At 33.1% G+C, this 23,852-nt stretch overlaps 2 protein-coding genes across 2 annotated transcripts in view; both read left to right on the top strand.

The window, feature by feature from the left end:
• Positions 1–18,626, top strand: part of LOC111063546 — a 33,215-nt gene extending 14,589 nt beyond the window's left edge. Inside the window, exons 2-9 of the mRNA XM_039427460.1 lie at positions 1,026–1,103; positions 8,630–8,814; positions 10,572–11,274; positions 12,249–12,376; positions 13,203–13,352; positions 14,852–14,998; positions 16,248–16,314; positions 17,338–18,626. Coding sequence (XP_039283394.1) covers positions 1,026–1,103; positions 8,630–8,814; positions 10,572–11,274; positions 12,249–12,376; positions 13,203–13,352; positions 14,852–14,998; positions 16,248–16,314; positions 17,338–17,404 — 1,525 coding nt within the window. The 3' untranslated portion in view covers positions 17,405–18,626. The remainder of the gene's footprint in view (positions 1–1,025; positions 1,104–8,629; positions 8,815–10,571; positions 11,275–12,248; positions 12,377–13,202; positions 13,353–14,851; positions 14,999–16,247; positions 16,315–17,337) is intronic.
• Positions 18,627–21,636: 3,010 nt separating this feature from the next.
• LOC120351048 lies at positions 21,637–23,543 on the top strand. The gene is made up of 3 exons (XM_039426986.1): positions 21,637–21,841; positions 22,583–22,754; positions 22,986–23,543. Exons 1-3 carry the CDS (start codon positions 21,837–21,839, stop codon positions 23,541–23,543), a joined length of 735 nt encoding a protein of 244 aa, XP_039282920.1. The 5' UTR covers positions 21,637–21,836.
• Positions 23,544–23,852: the final 309 nt, after the last annotated feature.

Below are 23,852 nucleotides of genomic sequence, written 5' to 3'. Positions count from 1 at the left end.
AAAGTCCTACGATGTCGGGTTTTATTACTGGAAACTTCAAAATTCACATTCATTCCATTGGCTTGAATAAGTTCGAAACACTCATTTTTTGTCACCAAGTAAAATCCATGAAGTGTTGGCTGTGGTATTTGGCAAGAATATTCGTATTTGAAGTCATTCAATTGACTGAAATCATGTTCAGTTCATTAACCTTGCGCGTCAAGTCGTATGAGAGCTTATTCATTTGAAAGTTATTTCTCAGTTAATCTGAATGAACCGAGAGTCGAAATTTAGATTTCGTTGGAAGTGACCGGATGTTTTAAAGGCCAAAAATAATAATCACCACAAGATACATTCGCTGATTTGCTAGTGACGAATGTCGTGAGAGTTATTTATTAGCTGAGATGGGAAAATATTCCAAATTTCATATTGGTTCCACTCCGCGTTGTTTTGAAAGTACAATTTTTTTGGAATACTCTCAACTTCGCTTATATTGAACTATAAACTATAATTGATTTCTAACTTTATCAATCAATTCAAGTATCATATTAGCAGTATTCTTAATGTTATCACCCGGTTCGCTTTGGCCATCCACTAATATCAAATTTTCTTTTGTTTGACGATGATTCATTCATAATCTTAACCTCTCTATAGAGTTAGAGATCTATGTCACTCGAACAATAAATATTTATTGTAATCATTTTACCGCAGTGTTTCTTTGTTTGAAGAAAACTACATCTCTCATGTTTGCCACTTTCAAGTATTCTTTAAAAGATTCTGTTCAAAAAACGTTGGCCTTTACCACATTTTATTTGACACCAGTTCACATCAGTTACAGCTTACAGGTCATTTAGTTGACTTATGCTGTTACTTCAAGATGTTACTTCAGTCAGACCTGTTATTCTGGGATATAATTCTATCAGCATTCGATATATGAAATATGCGATACAAAAAGTATATATTTTCAATAAGTATTTTTTTATTCCTGTAGTGAGCTTGAAGAGTCGATTGACGTTGAGAACTGACCTGAGAATTTTTATTTACAGTGAAACCATAAACATGGAAGACACCGTGTGCACAATACAAGAAACAATGTGCGACAGATATTACAAGATCTCAAATTCGTAAGTATATTGGATCAATAATTATTTATAAGATGAGTAAATATGGAGGATTCATCTTTGAAATATAATTTGTATGTGAAGACTAAGAATTCAATACCACTGTTATCACATTAGTCTTATTATCCTTATATCATTAGCTAATTTTTTCACATCTGAATAAATTAATTCCTTGCTTTGTGAACTATGAAATTTACATTAATTTCCAAGTCGAAAATCATTGAAATTCAAATTCTGTATCCTATTCTATTTATCCCTGAGTAACAGAGTTTTTACTTTCCTTGCCCTATTACCATAGTAAGGAAAGTATTGCTTTCCAAAAAAATTAAGTTACCCTAATTTCAAGTTTTCTATACGTTTCAAGGTCCCCTGAGTCCAAAAACATGATCTTTGGGTGTTGGTATGTGTGTATGTCTGTGAACACGATAACTCCATCCCTAATCAACCAATTGACTTGGAATTTTAAACTTAAGGTCCTTATACCATGAGGATCCGACAATAAGGAATTCAATAAAATTCAATTCAAAATGGCGGGAAAAATGGCGTATAATGGCTAAAAAACCATGTTTTTCACGGTTTTCTCGAAAACGGCTCTAACGATTTTCTTCAAATTCATACCTTAGATAGCTATTTATAAGCCCTATCAACTGACATGAGTCTCATTTCTGGGAAAATTGCAGGAGCTCCGTAATATTCTTGAGAAAAATGGCGGATAATTACTAAAAAACCATGTTTTCACGATTTTCTCAAAAATAACTTGACCGATTTTTTCAAATTCATACCCTGTATAGTTATTTATCAGATCTATCAACTGGCATGAGTCTCCTTTCTGGGAAACTAATGGGGGGTTCACCCCATCCTTGAGAAATGGACTTAGTAACCTCCTTCTCGTGCATGAGGTAGGTAGGTAGCGCAGTTCATAAAAAGAACACATAGTCGAGATATTTCTTCTGTAGAACAGCTGTTTTGACGACTTAAAAAAATGACAAAAAAAAATCATCGAATTTCACAATTCACACAAAGAAAAAGTACTTTGGAAACAATTATCAGAGAAAACTTCTATAATTGTAATCTGTGCAATTATATATACACATATACAGAAGTCTGATCGTAAAATATGAGCAAGGAAAATTGTGTGAGTGTACCACACCAGATTTTTATTTCTTTCGAAAAACAGGTGCTGCTCAATTAGGAAGTGATTAACTGATTGATCAAGTTTTAACGTCCATTTTCTTGACAATAGAAACAGCAACAAAACTAGAACAAGTCAATGTAAAAAGTTGCATAACTGAGTTCACCTTCACTTATGCTTCCTGGGAAATGCTAACTATACTGTTAATAGCAAAAACAATAGTGCCACATTCTGCTTAGCAATAATTATCCGTACTCTACCTATAATATTCAATGGGTTTCGTAATAATTTTTCTCATATCACAATCTGTTTACCTTATTGAAATGCTTCTGAAACGTTTCTCGCTGAATTTTTCCAACTGAAATGATGTTCAAAAATAATAATTAATTTAATGCATCATCTAATATTATTTTGAATTGAGGATTGAGTCTAATTCATAATAAATCGTAAATTATTAAAGCGGTCAATGCCCTTTCTGATCACTCTGGTAACGGGTGCACAGTACTCGCTTTGGACGGGTGATCGCGGGTGAACCGCTTGTTCTTCATCTCCACTAGTAAATTCGTATATCTTTTTTCTCATAACTAATTTCCAGCTACAATTATTACAATATGGCTCGGACATCACTTTCATATGGCTCAGAAACCACCTGAATCATCATCTTCCTCCTTCTTTTACCGAAGCTTAAGAGGCATGTGAAAAAATATTGATGTGTAAAATTCAAATTGCCCTTTGCCAACACAAATTTCCCTATCTAGATATATAAAATTGACTATGCATAGCAGCCTATACAAATACATTGTACAGTACAAACAACTGAGTAGTGCAATACTTAGTAGTGTAATGCTTGTTCATTTATATTGAGTAGTCTTATATTATGGATTGAGATAACAAGTAACATTATTTTGCAATCTACTTGTCTCCCCAAAAAATGTATATTCTGCTGAGAATGATGCCCACATGCGCTTTATGTTTGTACATGGATAATGAGACAGATGATGGAGATGAGTGGACCTTCAGCTTTAGGTGGCTTTCGCACCACTAGGAAGCGATTTTTATAAAAAAATGTAGAGTTCGGCTCTTCAAGTGATCACCCTTACAACGCGAGTAGAAGGCGCGTGAGCTTAAACTCATGGAGAGCTTATCATCGCGACCACGAAACCAATCGTTTTCCCAATTTTTCTCCTAGTTTTGTCTCTTACTTGTTAATTCACTTGGATTAAAAAGCTATTGCAGTTTGAATCACAAAAATGCACATTTTTTTATTTATTCTTCACCTCTTATAAAATAGTTCCTTTTTACTTTAGTCATATTTCATTTTCTAATTTTTGTTCTCTCTACCGTCTTCGTTATCTTAATTTTGTTGTGCAGTATTCTCTTCATTCTTCGCTTGGGGCTATGTGTTTTTCCCCACCATCCATCTGCTTCATCACCGATAAATTATGTTTTTCCTGGTTTCCTCCAGAACATTTAAATATATTTTGTTGATGTAAATAGAAAGCTGGATGTAAGCCTGTAACAAGTGTTATCTTGTTTACTGATACGGATTACCGACAAACCACATTCACACGATCTCTCAAATAAAACATCTCAAGTTCAATTGATATACGATAACTTGTCTGCCCTCCAATGATTCACGTGATTTTATGTGCCAAACTATGTGAATAGCAATCATATTTCAAAATGCTGAAGCAAAAAATCATGGAAATTATGTCTGAACTGATTGCTAAAAAAAGCTAAGGAGCATAATTAATAATATTACCACATTACCGTGAATTTTCATTGATAAGTTGATTATTTGTTCTTTATTTGATAAAGAGTCTATAATCTATTATCAGTGAATTTTTCGGTTGATAACAGCATAAGAATGAGATTTTGCAATTAAATAAATATGCTCATTGTTCTTATGACAATTGTTTAGTTACATTATCGCTTTATGAATAAATTATTATCACGACTGACTTGAAGCAATTATAGCAGAACCATTTACTATCATTTTTTGTTTCTGTTCAATTCTTCGTGAATACAAGCTATTTCAATTCAATTCTGACTTTCCCATGAACCGTAGTTGCAATTTAACCAATCTCCAGAAAAGCCGCAAAAGTTCTTCTCCAACTGATTGAGTGTTTGAAGTATGAAGTCTCATCACAATTATTCACAATGACATTGGTCAATAGACTCGACTCTCACAGTGACGATACGTCTGCAGTCTGCAGTCTACCATCGGGTCAAAAGCGTTTGAAGCAGCCTCAGCCATCCTGCCAATTCCACTTAATCGTTCCAATTCAACATCACGTGGCCTCTCAATTGACAAATTGTTGAGTGTCCCTCTGGACCGCATAGCTACGACTCTCTCCAAATATCTATATAGCTATAAAAAAACAACTACCATATATTATAAGCAGATATACAAATTCGGAGCACACGCATATATAATGACCAGACTTCGACCTCAGACAATAGCTGCAGCTTTTTATAGGCCATGTGTGTTGTCCAAACAAAAAAAAACGGAAGTCAAGTGTTGCTTTTAGTTAGATGATCTGGGTTCAAGGCTTGTTCGTATCAATATTAATAACTTCTCAATGAAGAGAGTCCATTCTTGGGTTCGTTTATTGGTGAGATGTCTCTGAACTTTGAATGTTGATTGACGTAGTCTACGGGTAGAAACTGATGAGTTTTAAAATTGACGTAGTCTACGGGTAGAAACTGATGAGTATTAAAATTGACGTAGTCTACGGGTACAAACTGAGGTTCTTGTGAAAATGATGGATTTACGGCTAGGTCAGCTAAAATGTTTCAAACTTCGAATTTTATGCAATTATAATTCGTAGGCTAAAATAGTAAATATCATTCACTATATGACTAATAAGAAGATTGGCTCCATTATATGGCTTTGGATTAACAATATTTTTTGTATTAAAGCATCAGTAGGAGTACAGGTGCAGTATACTAGGGTTTGATAGGACTTTTCTCTTACGTAGGCTATGCCTCACAAATTGAATAAATTAGTATTAATTATTTAAATTATAATTAAATATTCCGTAAGTCACTGTATTAATTCAGCAACTTACAATCACACGTTGGAACTGTATGTTAGATTTGGTGCTCGTATATCTGATCTATCTAGAAAGATATTGTACTTTTTCCACACTTCACATATGAGGTTTTTCTTGAAAAAAAAACAATCTATTTGTTGGCAGCTCAGGACAACGTTTATTGTTTCACCAAGTTCGAAACTTTGAGCTATTTTGAAGAATGAGTTCATGTCGAAACGTCAGCTATTACCTTCAGCATCTTTTATGTAATAGTGTTGGAAGAAGCACTTCAGGGCTTAGAGCTCTTATCTAATTCAACAAGTTGCGTTGCATGTCTGACTCCCACACTGCTCAACTTCGGAAGCCTGATATAAACTCCCATCAAAGCCATATATTATTGGACTTTTCACCAGCGTGAATTCTTTATTATTTTCGGATATGGTCTATAAAAGACTAAGAATCTATTTAGAGGTCCAAACATACTGAACTCATTAATAATTGAAATTTTATTACTGGCTCCATGGACTTTGTAGAATTATTGGGATACTTTTATATTTCAGTGCCAACTTTTATTAGTCATGCAAGTTTGATAAAAATAATCAGTGCCGTTTCACAGCAAGAACCTCTTGCTGAAGATTTTTCGACTTCTTACAAAATTATGTGTTACATTATAGGAGTCATAAATATACCTTCTAGGCATATATGCCCTAGCACGCTAGGCCTATTGGAAGTAGTAGGAACTAGGTTATTACCTCTCTCCTCACACCTACACTTTTATTGGATTCGGTTCATCTCGAAAACTGATCCATTACAGTTATATGTTTCATTCATTTATACCATTTGATTGATCAATGATCATGAGCCATAACTATTGTAATCTTAGCATTACAATACTTATGAGGATTATAATAAGAAGATTGCGTCAGAAAATAATACAAATACAATACATGGTATAAAAAACTCGTTTAGAAATTATAAAGTACAAAAATATCATGTTAAATAGTTTCTTAAAATTAATCGGCGACGGCGTTACTATCATTGGTTTGTGTGCTGGCGACGATGAGTAACAGAACAGTTCAATTTATTTATTTAGAATTGAATGTCTAGATTAGAATGCTCATTTTTAATTTTACGTCATTTTAAGACAACCCCTTCTTTCAATATTGAATCTTCAGTTGGACCTGCAATATTAGTGATCAATTAATATTGTTTAAAATCTAGGTCTGCTTTCAAGCTCTATGATTCCAAGGTTTGTGAAGATACCGGCGCTAAAAGTCGTCCACGTTTTCCAATCAACGAATTGCATTTTTCTGGCACTGTCGAATACTGGATGCAGTGCCGAAATCTAGTCAATTATTACTTGATCTTTTCAAATCTTCTCTGCGTGGCGACCGACTGCCTATTCTGCATTCCCTCTCCTAGTAATCAATAGCTTGAAGCCGATCATTACCTCCAAAAAACTCATAACATTACATTTTAGGATATATTTATTCTAGCAATAATATAATCACTGAACACAGTTATCGAATGGCATCTAAAATATTAAGCTCATAAAACAGTGTAATTACAATTATCACCAATCACCAAACTTAAAGTTGTCTAAACTTTGCAACTTATTACAATAGAGATATTAGCTGGATTTATTGCACCGTATTATCTCATATCTGATTACATCGATTCAAATCGATTCACACCGATTTGTCAGATGTCAGAGTCAGCGGCTGAATGACAGTAGCTACTGAACTCTGCTGGGCTTTCCAAAGTAGAGTAATAATAGAATAAACTAAATATCTTGTGGGAAGTAGAAATGACAAAGTGGAATATGAAAAAGAAGTGCAATATAAACAAATTGAGGGTGTAAAGTGTAATATAAAGAAGAGATTTAATATGATCACCAAATATGATTAAAGGGATAGAGAGACTAATTGTTTGATAGCATTAATTGATGCCAACGTTAAAGGAAAACTAAACAATTTATTTTACAATATATATATATATATATATATATATATATATATATATATATATTATTTATTGATGTATGTATATATTTATTTTATTTATGTATATATTTTTCTATATATTTATTTATGTTCACTGATAAATAAATAAGATATTACTTTAGATTTTCAAAGCAAAACAAAAGATTCAAGCGTCAACTGTTATTTATAATAGGGCTACTCGCTACGGCTGTCTATGGCCGCTCAAATAAACACTGTAATAATTAATATTGGGGTGAGGTAAAAAAATCCTATAATAAAATTCTCCTACATCATGGACTCTGGTCTCCTGGCCTGCAGGCCCTGGTCTCGAATGGCAACCACTCTCGACATTATATTGAAAAAATATAAAATAAAACTTTTACAAGATGTATGTCTAAAATACCACCTTTCCTTACAAGATCCAAATCTTGGAAAAATACAATTATGTACAGTTCAAACTGCCCGGACTGAGACAGCCTATAATTGATTCCCAAGACAAAGATCCCTTTGGGTTAGCGATATCTTAAATAATCACCTGCGAACGGATATGGGCCTCGAATAGAAAATTCAAAAATTATTTCTGTGGTTTCATACAAAACCTTGATCTGCAGACCAAAAGCTAACTCACTGTAGTTTGTATGACGCATGGAGTAAACTCATGATATTGCCTTTATAATCAGATAATGAACGTGATAGAACATAGCTTGCACATTGGAAATTAAATCGCTTTACCAATTACGTCAATAATAATTAATTCCACGACCAACTTCCAACTCTCAAAAATAATATTCAAGAAATAATATATTGATCATGACTTGTAAAAGTGAGATATGAGAAGGAATTACAAACTTACTTCTCAATAACTGGCGAAATTTTTAGCTTTAAGACGACAATAATATTATTATTAATTCGTTCTGCTCGTTTATTCGACTGCATAGGCGTAGACGTAGACCATTAATCTATTTTAATTTTAATCTATCTTATCTTATCAATATATTCTATACTAAAGACTTATTGATAGACATGGGGTTGTGTAGGCCTATCTCTATTCTTAATTCAGGGAAAATGAAAACGTGTTCTTTCTAGTGCTTGATTGTTTCTAATAAAGGTTCAGAACCGAGGAAAGATACGCCTATAATAATTCAAGCATAGAGCATTGTGATATTGGTAGAAAACCGACTGGCCCAAACCAAAACCGTAGGCTATAATCAATGAATAATTCTGATAAACTACCTACCTACGTGTAGTAGTCCACAAATTAATACAGTAGACTTATGTTTTAAATTTCTATTATATTTTTGTAATTATTTGAAAATTGAAAAAAAAACAAACATTTTTTAAATGTTTTTTGACATTGCATTATTTGTTTGTTTGGTGCAGGAAAATGCGTATGCTGAAGGAATACGGGACGATGACAGCGAAAATAATCGCTCCCTACGTGGTGGCCGTGTGTCACGCGTGGCTGCATCATCAGCGCACCCTGCTGGAGGGACTCAGACGCAACATCATCACGGTTGTCATAGCAACCATCACCTCACGCTTCTCGCTCAGGCTTATCTCTGTTGGTCAGTACTGTCAGTAGTTGGAACACTCAATAATATCTATTCAACCGTCAACGCACGACACTTCAAAAACATTTGTATCACACCGAATTTCTATCACACAACTAGGCTTACGTGAGATTTATTTGAACTGTCAGCATTCCTCTTAGATAATTATTATCAATGTTTCTCACTCAAACAACCATTTGAAAGTCATCATAGAAATCAATATGTTTCATGTTTTATATGTTTTATGTAGTTTAATATAAAATATAGAATAATATAATAATAGCGCTATCTGCTTTGTCGAATGATAGACAATAGAAGTTACACCAATTTTAATCAAATAGTGTCATTTATTACGTAGACCTCACTATATACGGATCACTCTTTGGCTGCTCCACGCTCAACTGAAATACTCGTATGAAGAACCTTTTTTTCGTTAGCTTCTTTACTGATCATAGAATTCCTAATGAGAAAACACATTTCAAATACCTTACTAGTCCAACTTGAAATATTATGTTATGAGATATCACACACTATTTTATCTGGTTTGACTCTCAGCTAGGATTCACTCTCTACAGTACCATTTAATATAATGCAGCATCTCTCAATCACACACGATTCAGAGTACTTTTACTTCTTTCGTTTCTCTTTCAAAGCAATCTCCTTATTCGTGATCATTCAGCGGAAGTAAGCGAATCAGCCAGATTATTTGCTTGGGAGCTTTGGTTTCCTCTCGTCTCCCATTCTGGACCGCTTCTGCCAACGACCTTGAACTTCACACTCCAGGAGCGCCCAACTCCAGTTATCGATTTCTTGAGATTTCTCTCACCAGACGTTCGCTCGTTCATCATCCTCATTGTTCCTCCTTCTCTTCTCTTTCATCTCTTCGACAATCTCTTCTCACCCCTCTTCTTACTCATCCACGTTTCTCCATTCATGCTGCTCATCGACATTGTTATCTCGTCTCATGAAGTAAAAACATAATGGTTAAGAGCATCAACCTTGTTTGCATAGATATGGGTACTTGAATCACTATATTAGAAATTTGTTTTTGCATTCATGGGAGTCTCAATTGACTATTGACTATCATGAACTGAATCCCTGGCAAGCTCCCAACATAGCTTCTCAAGCAGGACTTCTAATACGATATTATTATTAAACGAAATCTCAAAATAAATGTTATAATGGAATATGAATTCTTAAAATAAATATCAAAAAATTATTCAATGAAATCACAATTTTTCATTTGTTTCCATCTATACTTGTCATAGACCTTTCAGAATAGTTAATACATCAAAGTTTATAGGCTATAGATAAACAAGATTGATAATTCGTTTCTGTTTTTGGGTTTATGATCCATCAAGTTTACCTAGGTACTGAATTATATCAACTCACAAACGTAGACAAACTAAATCACTCTCCAGTAGTCCAGCTGATGTTATTTAAAAATAAATAAAATTGTGCTCAGAGATATTGTTGAATTCCCCAAAACTTCAATGCTTACCGGTAAAATTTATAATTTTTTTTTCATTTATAGTTTTTTTATAATATGATCCACGAAATAGCCGTATCAAAAATGGTAGTTGTGTCATTAACTCAAATTGTATCTAGCAGGTCTACATCATATCCACAAACTTTAAATTTTTTGTGCAAAACTCTGTTGGTAAATACATTTGATATTTTTGTCACGCTTCATTAACTTGATTGCTGACATTACGATCATTATAATTGATGATGGAGTGTCCAATTTTTGAGAATATATTTCATTTTTCCAGGTGAACTATTACGGGGTACCAGCAAACTCGACCCTCTACTTAGCACGTTCAAAGTGATTAATTTCAAACCCAGACAACTGTTATGGGCGCCTGTTCAAGAGAACGCTCGGACCAGCCATGAGTTGAATAAAACAATCGAACCAGAAAAAAGCGTGCACTGTCAAATACTCTACGATCCAGGTCCTGGCAAAATAACGGCTGACGTAATATTCATTCACGGTTTGAAAGGATCTCTAGATCGAACGTGGAAACAGGGCGAATGGAATTTGAAGAAATGCGAACGGGGGAGTCGAGTGTTGATAAATAAGAGTTGTTCGGCTTCTGTGATTGGCCAGAATAGAGTGAAGCCCGGCAGAAGGATAGCTGGCTCGGAAAGCGATCTCACCAAAGGAAACAACGACAAAGTTCTCTGGGAAAGCAACAACAACGAGAATGGAAGCAATGGTGATGTTGTGTTCACTTGTGGAAATGAAGGTGTGATCGAGATGGAATCGAATGGTGACTCGAGGCTGGCTTCTAATGAGAATTATGACTCTTCCACGACTTGGAACGAGAAAATGACGTCGAATTCGAAAGAGGATGTGTCCCTTTGCTGGCCAAGGGATTGGCTCCCCAAAGACTGTCCCGGTGTCAGAGTGATCGCCCTCAACTACACCACCGATCCATACCTGTGGAGACCTATATGGATTTCTAAACGATCTAGGTAACAAACATTTTATCAATTTTCCAAACAAGCCTGAATCTCAGCAAATTCATATATTGTTTGATTATACCAAACTTTTACCATTTACATTTACAATTCAGAAATTTAAATTAAATGACATTGACTTTATCTGAACCATCAGTAAAATAGGATTGTGGAAGATAGTAAAAAATCCAGTTTGTTTGTTTGCTTTGACATTTGCGTAGGAAAATACCATAAGGTGATTTGAAACTTATTGTTGAAGTATGCCTACTGTTTGCACTATCGTAAACCAATTTATTCTGATTGTTGCTTAGAGAAACAGGTGATGCTTCGAAAAAGTGAATGAAATAATGTTGACTGAGTAAATTAAATTCATTGTGAATTAGTGAGTGTAATATTTTAGATTTCATAAATTCCGTTCCAGATCTATTTATTTAGTTGGTCTATGATTACGTATTGTTCTTGGTTCGTTTGATGAAATTTGAAACAGGATGTGATAAAAGCTGAATAAATTGAGTTAAACAGTTTCGGAATGATTATGTTCGTTTTTTTGTCTAAAATAAATTGGGAAATAAGGATGATGTGCTATGTTTATCTAATAGAATGGAAATTTTTCCTGTGTTTTTTATCTTCAAGTAATTACAAGAATGATTCTTTTGAGAAAGCAAGTGGAAATCAATACTAACATACTGTATAACACACTAATTAATTAACTTATAATGTATAATTTAATTCATGATTTATAAGTAATGTAACCGAAATGGATAAAATTGAAATTAGAAATAGATGAATATCACCCAAAAGCCCAATCGGGGCGAGAACGAGGTAGAAATTTTGTACTACTGTATTCATTAATAATATCATTTCATAGCGTCCAAGTTCGTACGTAACCGTACTTGGATTAGAGCCTTGAAGATATAAAACACCCTCCATAACTCAAGACCAGAGTTTCAAGTTATTTTTTCAGTTCATTCTAAGTGGCAATTTTTCAGGACATCCATGCAAGAGAGAGGATGGGAGATGATAGAGCATCTTGTAAAATTGGGAGTGGGAAACCATCCCATTGTGTGGGTGGGGCACTCGAAAGGCGGACTATTCGTGAAGCAGATGCTTGTACATGGTGAGTTGATTCTCTACTACAATGAACAAATTTTAATCCATTGAAATCTGCAACCTACTTCACAACATGAATAGGCCCAAACATCCCATTAAAACATCGAAATAAACTAATATTTTTACTAGGTCTAATCCGCCAAATGTTGGAAGATAAAAACAAATTTGATCTGTATTTTCATCAATTTGAAAAAGTAATTTGATGAATGAAAACTTACCATGAGTGTTGTACTGAAACCACAAATCAGCTAAAATATTCTATTGTTCGCAACTCATTATTCAAATAACGTTTACTTCCTGTCTAACTCTGCATTTAGAAAAGCACGGAATTCTATTTCAAGCTGTATTATTGAACCATTACGAATCCGCACGTCGACAATTCATCAAATTAGCAGGCATAATAATTTATCCAATAATTTAAAAGATAAATTAGATAGTATTTTTTTTATTTTTAATAATCTATTAGTAAAGCTAATGCATTTAGCTATACAGGAAAAAGGATGATTCTGATGTAAAAACTGTTTAAATTCAAAATTGTTATTTTTTATTGAACAAATACTCTGATATTGATGGATTTTTCATATTAAATTTGATCAGACATTCCTTTCCTGATATATTGATTTTTATATTATGTAAAGGTAATATACAAGGCACAAATATACTTGGTTACTGCACAAAGAAACGTATCCTTCTATCAACCGAATAAAAAATAATCCGACGTATTCTTTAAGTCAGTCCGACGAGGCGATTGATTAGAATAATAGGTGATTGATTCATGTATCTAGATTGGAGCATTCGAATACTATGAATAATTCATTTTTTATTGTTCACAGGCTGTGAGAGTAGTATAGAAGCTCACTCGCAAATAAGCAAGAAAACGAAAGGCATCCTCTTCTACAGCGTACCTCACAGGGGATCTCCATTGGCAAACCTCAACCTCCCTCTACTTAGGCAATCAATTGAACTCACTGAAGTGCAGAAAGGTAATTGATTGACTGTACATTAACACCAAAGTGCAAATGAGGAAACATTGAAGGGGGCAAACATTTCTAGGAGGTTTTAAATATCTGTACATCTTCTTGTACACCAAGATCTTTTTTGATCTGACACCAAGTCTGAAATGATTTGAAGTTATGGATAGCAGATGAATTAAGATCAAGACTGCATGGCTGCAGCACAAAATATTATCTATGTTATTATTATTCATTTTAATCATATTGTAGCAATATTTGTTTTATTTATACTTGGTAAAGTCGTTTTATAATTTCTTATGTTTATCTTTTTTCATTTGTTTGCCTTTTGAAACCTCAAACGGATCATCACGGGTCTTATTGTGTTATTTTTTATATTTTTTTATTGTATTATAGAATATGTAGTGTTTTTTATCCAATTTAAAAATACAATGAATTTTTTGTTTTAAATTGGGTTCAAAATCAAGCATTTATTGATTGACTTTAATGCATTTATTTAACTCTCAAATTGAATGAAATCTATAACACAATTTATGAATTATTATATAATTTCTATGCTTTCTTTACAATTGAAAGATAGCAACATTATTATTCAAATGCTTCTCAATTTTTCAATTGGTTGAGATTAATGTTCCAATTAAAATCTTGAAGTAGATTATCAGTTCATTTGAACTCTAGCTCATCTTATAAGGTTTAAATTGAAGAGGAAACCCCTCAAAAATAACATCAAAACACCATAAAATAGTTATTTGTGGAACTAGTGCGTAAAGTGACAGTTTGCTGCACCGAAAGAAACGTTTACGCCCGAGCCATAGGCGAGGGCGGAATGGTTTGTTGAGTGCAGCAGAGGAACTTTGCGCACGATTTCACATTAAATTTTTCCTACAGTTACCATTCGATATGAAAAGTGGGTAATTATGGGTAAAATTCCCTGAAATCCATCAAATGTTTTTCTGTGTAATTTTATTATTAATAAATAAAATTGAATAATGTAGTAGTAAATGAATGAAGGCGGCTGTCACTCATGTGGTGGCTGTCCTCGTTGTCCTTAATATTATTATAACGTGCACCACAACACTATACCACAGTCACTGTTACCAACTTAATTTTTGTTTTCGTGCACTAATCCTTCATATAACCCACCAACTATTTTGCGTTGCCATGTTGCAAATCTGGAGTGCAGAAAAAAATTTTCCCGCACTAGAGCGGAAAAGTTATTTATTGCGTTCTGTAATCAGTACAGGAATGGCCACTTTTCAAGGTAACTGTAGGAAAAATAAATTTGATTATCAAGTTTTAAAAGTTTATTTTATTAGTTACAATTGCAGTTACTATATCAAAGATAGTTAAATGCTACTACAGTTGCAACTATGTGTGCATAAAATATACTTCTCATAATTTGTATTTTTCTAAAATACAATTGTAGAAATTATATTTATCATAAAAATTGTGGTAATAAAAATAAATTATAAAATCTTGTAGGCCTAATATAATTAATTTTTTGATTTCAGATTCCAATGATGTCCTTGAACTTCATAAGAAGTTTCACTCGCTTGTGCAGCAAAATCAGATTCAAGTGGAAGTTAGAAGTTTCATTGAAACCACGCTTACTCTTATGTCACTGTTTTATGTTCGAATAGTCTCTGTAGAATCAGCCGGTAAGAAACCGCTAGTTATTCTCTGTTTTTTAATTTCTTGCTTAGTTCACTTTGAGTATTTCACCAAGTTATTAATTCAAAAGTAATTTCAGCGGGTAGTTTTAAAAGTCTATTCAAACCATATAAAAACATTGTGATTTTAAAACTCGTGGTAAGAAAAGCTTTTTACTTGAAAATAAATACATCTATCATTGAACTGAACATTGACGTTCCTCATGAAAAAACTTATCTGTACAAACTCTTGCGTTGGTGTATTTGAAGCCAACGTTTCAAGTATCAACTTGATTTATTGGCAAAGTTTTGTTCTTTCCCCATTTTGTTCTGAGCTGCCATAGCCACCTCTAATACAAGGCCGCGGCCTACGATATTGCAATGTCGCAGTGTAGGCCTAGAATCTAATACATGATCGGTGAAAAAGATTTTTAAAAATACCAGCTGATCTTTTTCATCTATCATGTATTAGATTCTAGGCCTACACTGCGACGTTGCAATATCGTAGGCCGCGGCCTTGTATTAGAGGTGGCTATGGAGCTGCACAACTTCAATCTCATGGAGCTGATAGACTTTTTATATAATGTCATGCCTGTCTTTACTTGAACATCTATTCCCAAAAGTGTACGTCAATCTCCAAGACCAGTGCACTAGTTTATCTCTTATCCATTTATGATCTACAACTTCATCAACTATTGCATCTGTATATGGATTGGAAGTATTTTCGGAATTGGAAACATACTTTTTCTTTAGGAGTTGCAGAAATATTTAAGCGCGCCTATAGCCTAATATGTACTACGTTGTACATATTAGGCTATATGAATGCAGTGTTAAAGCTTTTGGACGGAAGCTTTCAATGATATTGTTCTCATAGGACTCCCTCTTCAATAATCCTATTAGAAAATTAATATTTTCTTTATTCATCTCAACCTGATCTAAAAACAAGAGTCAATCAATACTTTTTATTTTTTCGAATAAAATTATATTCAGTTAAGTCAATTTTAAAAAGGAAGCTGGTTCATGAAAAGCATTTATGGTAAAATAAAAAAGCCAGTTCAACAATGGTATGCAAAACATATGCAATAATAGTATTAATACCATGTATTTTTAGGCACTCGACCAAAGTATTTGCATATTTCAACTATATTTAAGATCTTTTCAGTATATGACTAATAATTGAGCTTACTTCCAAATGGTTTCTAGGTTTCTGGTATCTATTCAGGTTGTACGGAAATTTGATGTAATTTATCTTTTGCAGATGCAGAGATAGGTGATCTCTACGGAGTACCGACCGACCACAGAAATATATGCAAACCTAGAAGCAGGTGAATAGATTACAATGAATGTTACGAATTTATTTGTTTTAGTATTTTACTAAAATTAAATTTATTGTATCTATTTGCTTAATATTTCAGAGCAATTCATCTATCCGCAACAGATTGATGAAACAGTGTATAATATGTTTGTAGATACAGGCATAAAATGAAAATAATCATTTATTTTGTAATTTGAATTCAAAGTCAATCACTTCCCCAATAAAATTCAAGCTTCCACAAAGTCTTTCAAATTATAAATTATAATTAATGAAGCATATGTTTGTTGATAAATTATTTATTGAAAATATACTCTACCTTACTTATCAAATTCTGAACTTATTCACTCTCACTCTGATCACGATTTCTGAGAAAACAAGTGCATGGATTGCATCAAAACTTGAAATATAGCTTCCTTATAGGTCCTGGGCTGAGAAATCTTGTGATGATATTTTAATATTGTGTGAAATCCGCCTAAATAAATGACTGAAAGAACCGCAACTATGGGACAAGTGATACATTAATATAGAATATACCAGCTAGAATTACAAATAATAGAGAACACTAATAAAAAAATATATATTTCTTTTTTGCTTTAAATAAAATAATCACAATTTTACAACAGAATAAAAAAATGCCACCCTTGATTAATAACAGTGAAATCGTTATATCGTACCTTTTAATCGTGGTCTGGGCCATTACAACCCTCAATCTGTTCTCACTGCCTAGTATCTCACTGTATGATCATCTCATGAATCACCCACGCACTCGTTCCATTATCCACGCAGAAGTAAAGAACTCATGTGGGAACGATCCGATGATCCACAAAACAAAAAATTCGGCACAAATATGAATACAGTTTCAGAAACCACTCATAAGATGTATTGAAGTAAGATATTGGTTTCGTTTTGTAGCCTATCATAAGAGCTTTCAAGCTGCAAGTTGATGAATTATCAATTTTTTCAATATAATCTTTAAATACTTGATAATTTTCTCCACTCTATTAATATGAGCTACTTATGTTGTCTGTTGCAGAGATTGTTTCCTTTATAAGGAATTGATTGACCTGATAGATTCAGTCTGCGCGAAACGCAGCACGTGACGCTGGTCTATTTAACCAGCAGAAATCATCTTTATGATTCTTCTCTGGAGCAACATATTATGTTGAACTCTGATCCTCTACTCTCCCTTTCTCTCTCCCTCTTTTTGTTGTGCTCTTAGGTCAATAATTGAGAGAAACACAGAGGTGGTGATAGAGAGAAAAGTATCTCTTGATATATATTTATGAGATTGTGATTATTCTATTCCAGAAGTAAAAACAACTTCCTTGTTGCATATCATCATGAAAATGGTGTGTTCTTCGTCTATTATTTATTTTCTGACTCAGATTTATTGTGTTAAGTCCCTCAGGGACCATTGATAGTAGTTAGCGATATTATAAATGAAATGTACAGCTCTAGATTAGGAATTAACTCTCTGTTGACTTCAACAGGTTGTTATTGTCTTTGTATGATTGATTTTAAAAGTTTACAACCATCTAAGACCAAGTCTTGCTTTTGTTGGAAATATAATGGTTAAAGATTCTAGTGATAGTTTTAAACCAAAGCGGTTTTATCAGTAGTAATATTCATTGGAATATGATGTCAGTTAGTTTGTAGTAGAAAACTGTTTTATCTTCAAAAGAGACTTAACTAGTCAAAAAGTTTATTGTATGTGCCAAATTTTTATGGAATAAAGTAAAACAATAATTTATGTAATTAATTTTGTAAGTGAACTTTTCAATGTTTTTGAGAATTTTATCTTGTAGAAATATTAATACTGGATGTAGTTGATGAATGGGATATTTACACCGTTTATAAACAAAATATGTACCAAATTGTACATATTTGCTTAAATACTGTAGCCTACTTGTCAATTCTATCAATGTCGGACTCTTTCGAAAGTTTCAGCCTCCCAGTTACCAATAACTTTGAATATTTTCACAGGAATAATTATTTTTATGAAGCCTCCAAAGGGCGATTAAAATATGTCTATCTAAAATCATTGTTGTATGAAAGTGATTGATTAGTGATATTATATTTTACTAAAAATGATAGTTATATTTTTTTAAGGAATGGATTGTGACGTACCAAACATACAGTGAACTCTTATGGAAAATATGCCATGACTGAATTTCGATGGTTTTAAAAACATGATTAATTATTCTCAATGAAACTTTTAGTAATGATATTGTAAGTTAATACTAGTATTACTGTTCATGTCTAGTAGAACTTGTACATGTTCTCTTCCAACATTGTAGAATAAAAATTATTAATATTTTGTAATTGAATTTTTATTTAATTGTCTTGCTACCTACATAATTATGACATTGGTGCTTGCAAGTTATATTGTAGTTCTGATTTTTTATATATTATTTGGATACATGAGAGAAGTCAAGAACCAAATTCTTCATGCGAAATTTCCTTGTGCTATATACAGAGTGGCCCAAAAACCTCGTATTTTCGGTTCATTTTCCAGTTTTCAGCTATTTCCGCCAAATCCAGTGATCGGACAGAAAAATTTGCTCTCGCATTTTTCAAAGATTATAGAATGAAATGAGATCATTCGAAACTCTCTATCTCTAATGAGTACTGAGTTGAGATTTTTCAAAAATTTTAAGAAAAAATCAATTTTGATGATATTTAGTTTTTGATCAACAATATATCCCGATTGCTACAATGTAGATGTGAAATTCAAAATCCCTCTTTGCGTAACTTTGTACTCTACAATCTAAGACTAGGTAGAGCGCTCTATGTCATATAGATTTCCAGGTAGGCCTACAACAATGCTCTTTGTATTGTGAAAAAAAACACCTAATTTTTAGCTTCAACAATAATCAACATCTATATTGTCCTCACAGTGATATTTTGCACAATGATATAAGTTCATGAGATTATGTTCTATGAGAATCACCCATTAGATGCACTTCATTTCAGTATTTCCCAGTGGAGAGGCGCGCTTAAGGACACCTCAAGGATCAAAATTTTAAACACTTAAAACTTTTGACATAATGCTCGGATCTCATCGTACTACAACCTTTCGGCTCGTCAAGGCGGTTCAAAATCATGCATCACAAGTTAAATTCGGTTATAGTTAAATATAGTATAGTTAGCTATAGAGATGGGTATCACATAGGCTACCACAGTCGTCTTGTATGACAGTATCTAACAACAAAAATTACATTTTAAAATTTTTATTGTAGCCTAACTTATTTCTAATTCAAATCAACTTTCTTTATCTTATTGCTAGGTACCTCAATTTCCAAATAATTGCATGGGTTATGTCACAGCTTTCTAGACTCAATTATTCTAATATTATTAATGTTGTTATGCTATTGTTTCTAAGAATAATATTGAGGACTAGCAGGAACGTAGCCATGATTTGGATTCGGGTGGAGGCGTAATTAGATTGGTTGGGGTTGGGCACCCAAATAAGTTTCAGCCTGCCTCATATTGGAAGGCCAGTATTGCACTCTAATCATTTGTCAATCGTTATACTTATCTATTATCGAATACTTCAAGATATGACATGATCAATTGTATCTATAATATAGTAATTGATTCAAAAATAGTTATGGTACGTTCACAGTGTAATTTATCAATCAAAGATAATCAAAAATAGATTTGTCATAGATCAATATAATGCAATACTGTCTACTTTATTGGGTCAATTCCATGAATGCAATGTGTATGTATACTTAATAATAACAAAGACTGATAAAATATGAAGACTCTAACTTCTAGAATGCATCCGATTGACCACAGTTCATTCAACTTCTACAATAAAAGTTTTATTTGAAAAATAAAAGTTCTCTTCAGTAGGACATAGTGATGAATAATATATAGTTCTACCCATGTAACCAACCATCAATTTTCCAAGCTGGGGTGTCCTGAAATTCATACCAATCAAAGTTATCTGTAATTTAAAAAAATGTGTATAACTGAATTACGGTACCGGTAAACCGGGGTGACTTTGTCCCAATTTTGGGGAGTTAAGATTTTAAACCGCTTGCAATCAATACGGTACTTGGGTTGCAACAAATCTTTTGCAATACGGTATATTATTGTATTCTGCAATGTTTGAAGAGTATTTTTCATTATGAAAAGTTAGTATTTTTCTCTACTTTAACAGAGATCATTTTTTTGAAATTGAGAGACAATCTCAACCAGTGGTTGGGGTGACTTTGTCCCACTTCTCAGTCAGCACACCACGTATATAATACGTATTTTTTAGGTCAATCTTGGTAAACTATGTCAAGTATTTTAAAATACGTATAGTTTACATATATTATACATGAAAGTTTTGAGATTGAAAACTCAATGAATTTCTCTTGGGAGTTGAGCTTAAATGGCTGTCACTGATACTTGACTGAATTGGAGCGATTTTATGGCATATTCGTCGATGAAATGAATGTAGGCTATACTGAAAGTAAATCATTTACATATAATATACGTCTCATTATTGACATATAATTTATGTAAATTCACGTACCATATAGATATGATCATTTTAAAAAGAGAACTTGATGAATTTTAATTGTAGTAAGGTAAAAACCGCTGTGTTACTGATTTTTCATTGTTTCATAGCGATTTTATGGCCTATTCGTCACTAAATTGAATGTATACTGGAAGTAAATCATTTACATATAATATATGTCTCATAATTGACATATATAATTTATGTTAGTTCACGTAAATTATAGATATGATTATTTTAAAAAGTGATAACTTGATGAATTTCAATTGTGATCAGGCTAAAACCGCTGTTTTACTGATTTTCATTGTTTCATAGCGACTTTATGGCCTATCCGGCAATAAATTGAATGTCTACTGAAAGTGAATGATTTACATGGATTATACTTTCCAGAATTGACATATAATTTATGTAAATTCACGTAAATTATAGATACAATTATTTAAAAAGAAGTTATTGATTAATTTTAATTGTAGTAAGGTTAAAAACGCTATGCTACTGATTTTTCATTGTTTCATATAGCGATTTTATGGCCTATTCATCAATAAATTGAATGTATACTGGAAGTAAATCGATTACATATAATATACGTCTCATTATTGACATATAATCTATGTAAATTCACTTACATTATAGATATGAACATTTTTAAAAAAGAGAACCAGATGAATTTCAATTTTAGTAAGGCTAAAACCGCTGTGTTACTGATTTTTCATTGTTCCATAGCAATTTCATGGCCTATTCGTCAATAAATTGAACCAATGTATACTGAAAGTAAATCATTTACATATAATATATGTCTCATAATTGACTTATAATTTATGTAGATTCACGTAAAATTATAGATAGGATTATTTAAAAAGAAATTATTGATTAGGGTAGGTGGGGGTAAGAGTACGAACTGTCAATTTGAGATGTTTTTGAAGAGTTTCATGCTTCTGCCACCAGTCGGCAGGTCGGTTGTAATGGCATCTTTGCTCATTCGTATTCCTGAAGCATTCTGAACGACTCTACACAAAATAATGAGGTAAGTATGTTTTTTATCATTTTGATGTAACTTTACCAAAATTTTGATAGAGTGTCACATTAATAAGCATTCAGCTGTGTGCTTGATCAAATCACCTGTTGAAAAATATATTTTCAAGCTCCAGTTTCTCATGTGAATGGGCATGTACTTATTGTCTGTCAATCTCTGGAGTTCTTTAAATCAAATATGGCGGAATGGGGTAGAAGTACGCAAGGCACATGGGGTAAAAGTACACAGTGCGCATTTCTACCCCACATATTATTAATAATTATTATTTAGTCCTATTATTAAATTAGGAATGCAAAAGCACATTTATTCATCTTTTTCTTGTTAATGCTTGAAATGATGAACCTTTGAACAAATCTACATGAAATTTAGAGTTAAGATTGCTCAACAGGCCTACAAAAGGATTGAATTTCAAGTTATTCAATGAGTTTTGCAATTTTGAATAGATATTCATGTTAATCTTATAATATGATTCAAATTAGTGTGAATATGTATTGTATCTTTGATATTTTATAGCATATCAATCTTATAGAGCATTCTGATGTATATGGTTTCTTTTGAAATTAAGCTTCAGTTTATATTAATAAATAAATGTTTATTTCCCAAAAAAACAAAACTTCAACATCAATTACACAAAATATTAGATATGAAGACCCTATCTATATATATTTGCTCATGCACAATTTGATTTGAATGTTGGTGACTTCTTCTAACATTCATATTTATTTTTTTCAGAAACCGTCCCAGAACAAGTGCCAGGACTCAACTGACGGACGCCCTATTTCAACAGGCTAAATCAATGATGAATGATGGGATATCAATTCGTCAGGCAGCCAAAGCCATTGGATTTAGTGAAGGTGCTTTGCGGAAACGACTGAAAACGGGGAAAGGGAGTCAACAACTTGGCCGATTCTCTAGAACATTTTCTTCAGAGCAGGAAAAAGCTATCGTAGATCATTGCATCTCTCTAGACAATCGTTTTTTTGGACTCACTCTAAGATCGCTACGTTCCTTAATATTCCAATTTGCAGAAAAAAACAACATACAACATCATTTTTCAATCGAGAACAGACTAGCAGGAAAGGATTTCACACGAGATTTTATGAAACGTAATAATCTGTCTCTGAGGAATCCTCGTAAAACAAGTGTTGCGCGAATTATGGGGTTTAACAGGGTTCAACTGAACAACTACTTCAATAATCTTGAGACAGTAATGGAAAAATACGGGTTTTCCTCAGATCGTTTGTACAATATGGACGAAACTGGAGTCCAAACAGTGCCAAACAAGTTGCCCAAGCATGTTGCTCCAAAAGGGAAAAGAGAAGTAGGTAAATCAGTAGCAGCTGAGCAGGGGCAGACAGTGACCGTTGTGTGTAGTATGAGTGCTGTAGGTCATCATATTCCTCCTTTTTTCATTTTTTCAAGGAAGCGAATTAATCCTCAGCTCATAAATGGAGGCCCAACAGGCTGTGATATGGCTGTCACAGACAAAGGTTATATGACTTCAGCAACATTCATAATATGGCTTAAACATTTCCAAAAATTTACACATCCAACAGTAGAGCGACCAGTATTGTTAATTCTCGACAACCATATTTCACATGTGAGCTTAGAAGCAATCACATATGCCAAGGAAAACCACATCATCATGCTGAGCCTCCCACCTCACAGCAGCCATAGGACACAACCCCCTTGACAGAAATTTCTTTAGACCTTTTAAAGCCTACTATGACACTGCTGCTGACTCATGGAATGTGTCACATCCAGGATGGACCTTGAACTTATACAATGTAGCTGGGCTGAAAATTGCTTTCGAAAAATCAGCAACTGTTGAGAATGCTGTTGAAGGCTTCAGAGCAACAGGCATTTATCCCTTCAACCGTCAAAAGTTTTCAGATGCAGATTTTGCACCATCTGAAGTGACTGATCAAGCTTATGAAATAGAAGGACTTGATTGTGAAGAGCGACAATTTGTAGTTTTCAACGTAAACAACACAGATGATAT

This window comes from Nilaparvata lugens, chromosome 4 (genome assembly GCF_014356525.2).
Source record: "Nilaparvata lugens isolate BPH chromosome 4, ASM1435652v1, whole genome shotgun sequence".
Classification (NCBI taxonomy): domain Eukaryota; kingdom Metazoa; phylum Arthropoda; class Insecta; order Hemiptera; family Delphacidae; genus Nilaparvata; species Nilaparvata lugens.
Note: the sequence above shows the minus strand (reverse complement) of the source record. Positions and strands in the feature narration are given on the sequence as shown.

Coding starts and splice junctions, on each gene's coding strand:
- LOC120351048 (XM_039426986.1), top strand. Junction 22,755..22,985: donor AAGGGAGTCAACAACTTGGC/CGATTCTCTAGA, acceptor AGGAATCCTCGT/AAAACAAGTGTTGCGCGAAT.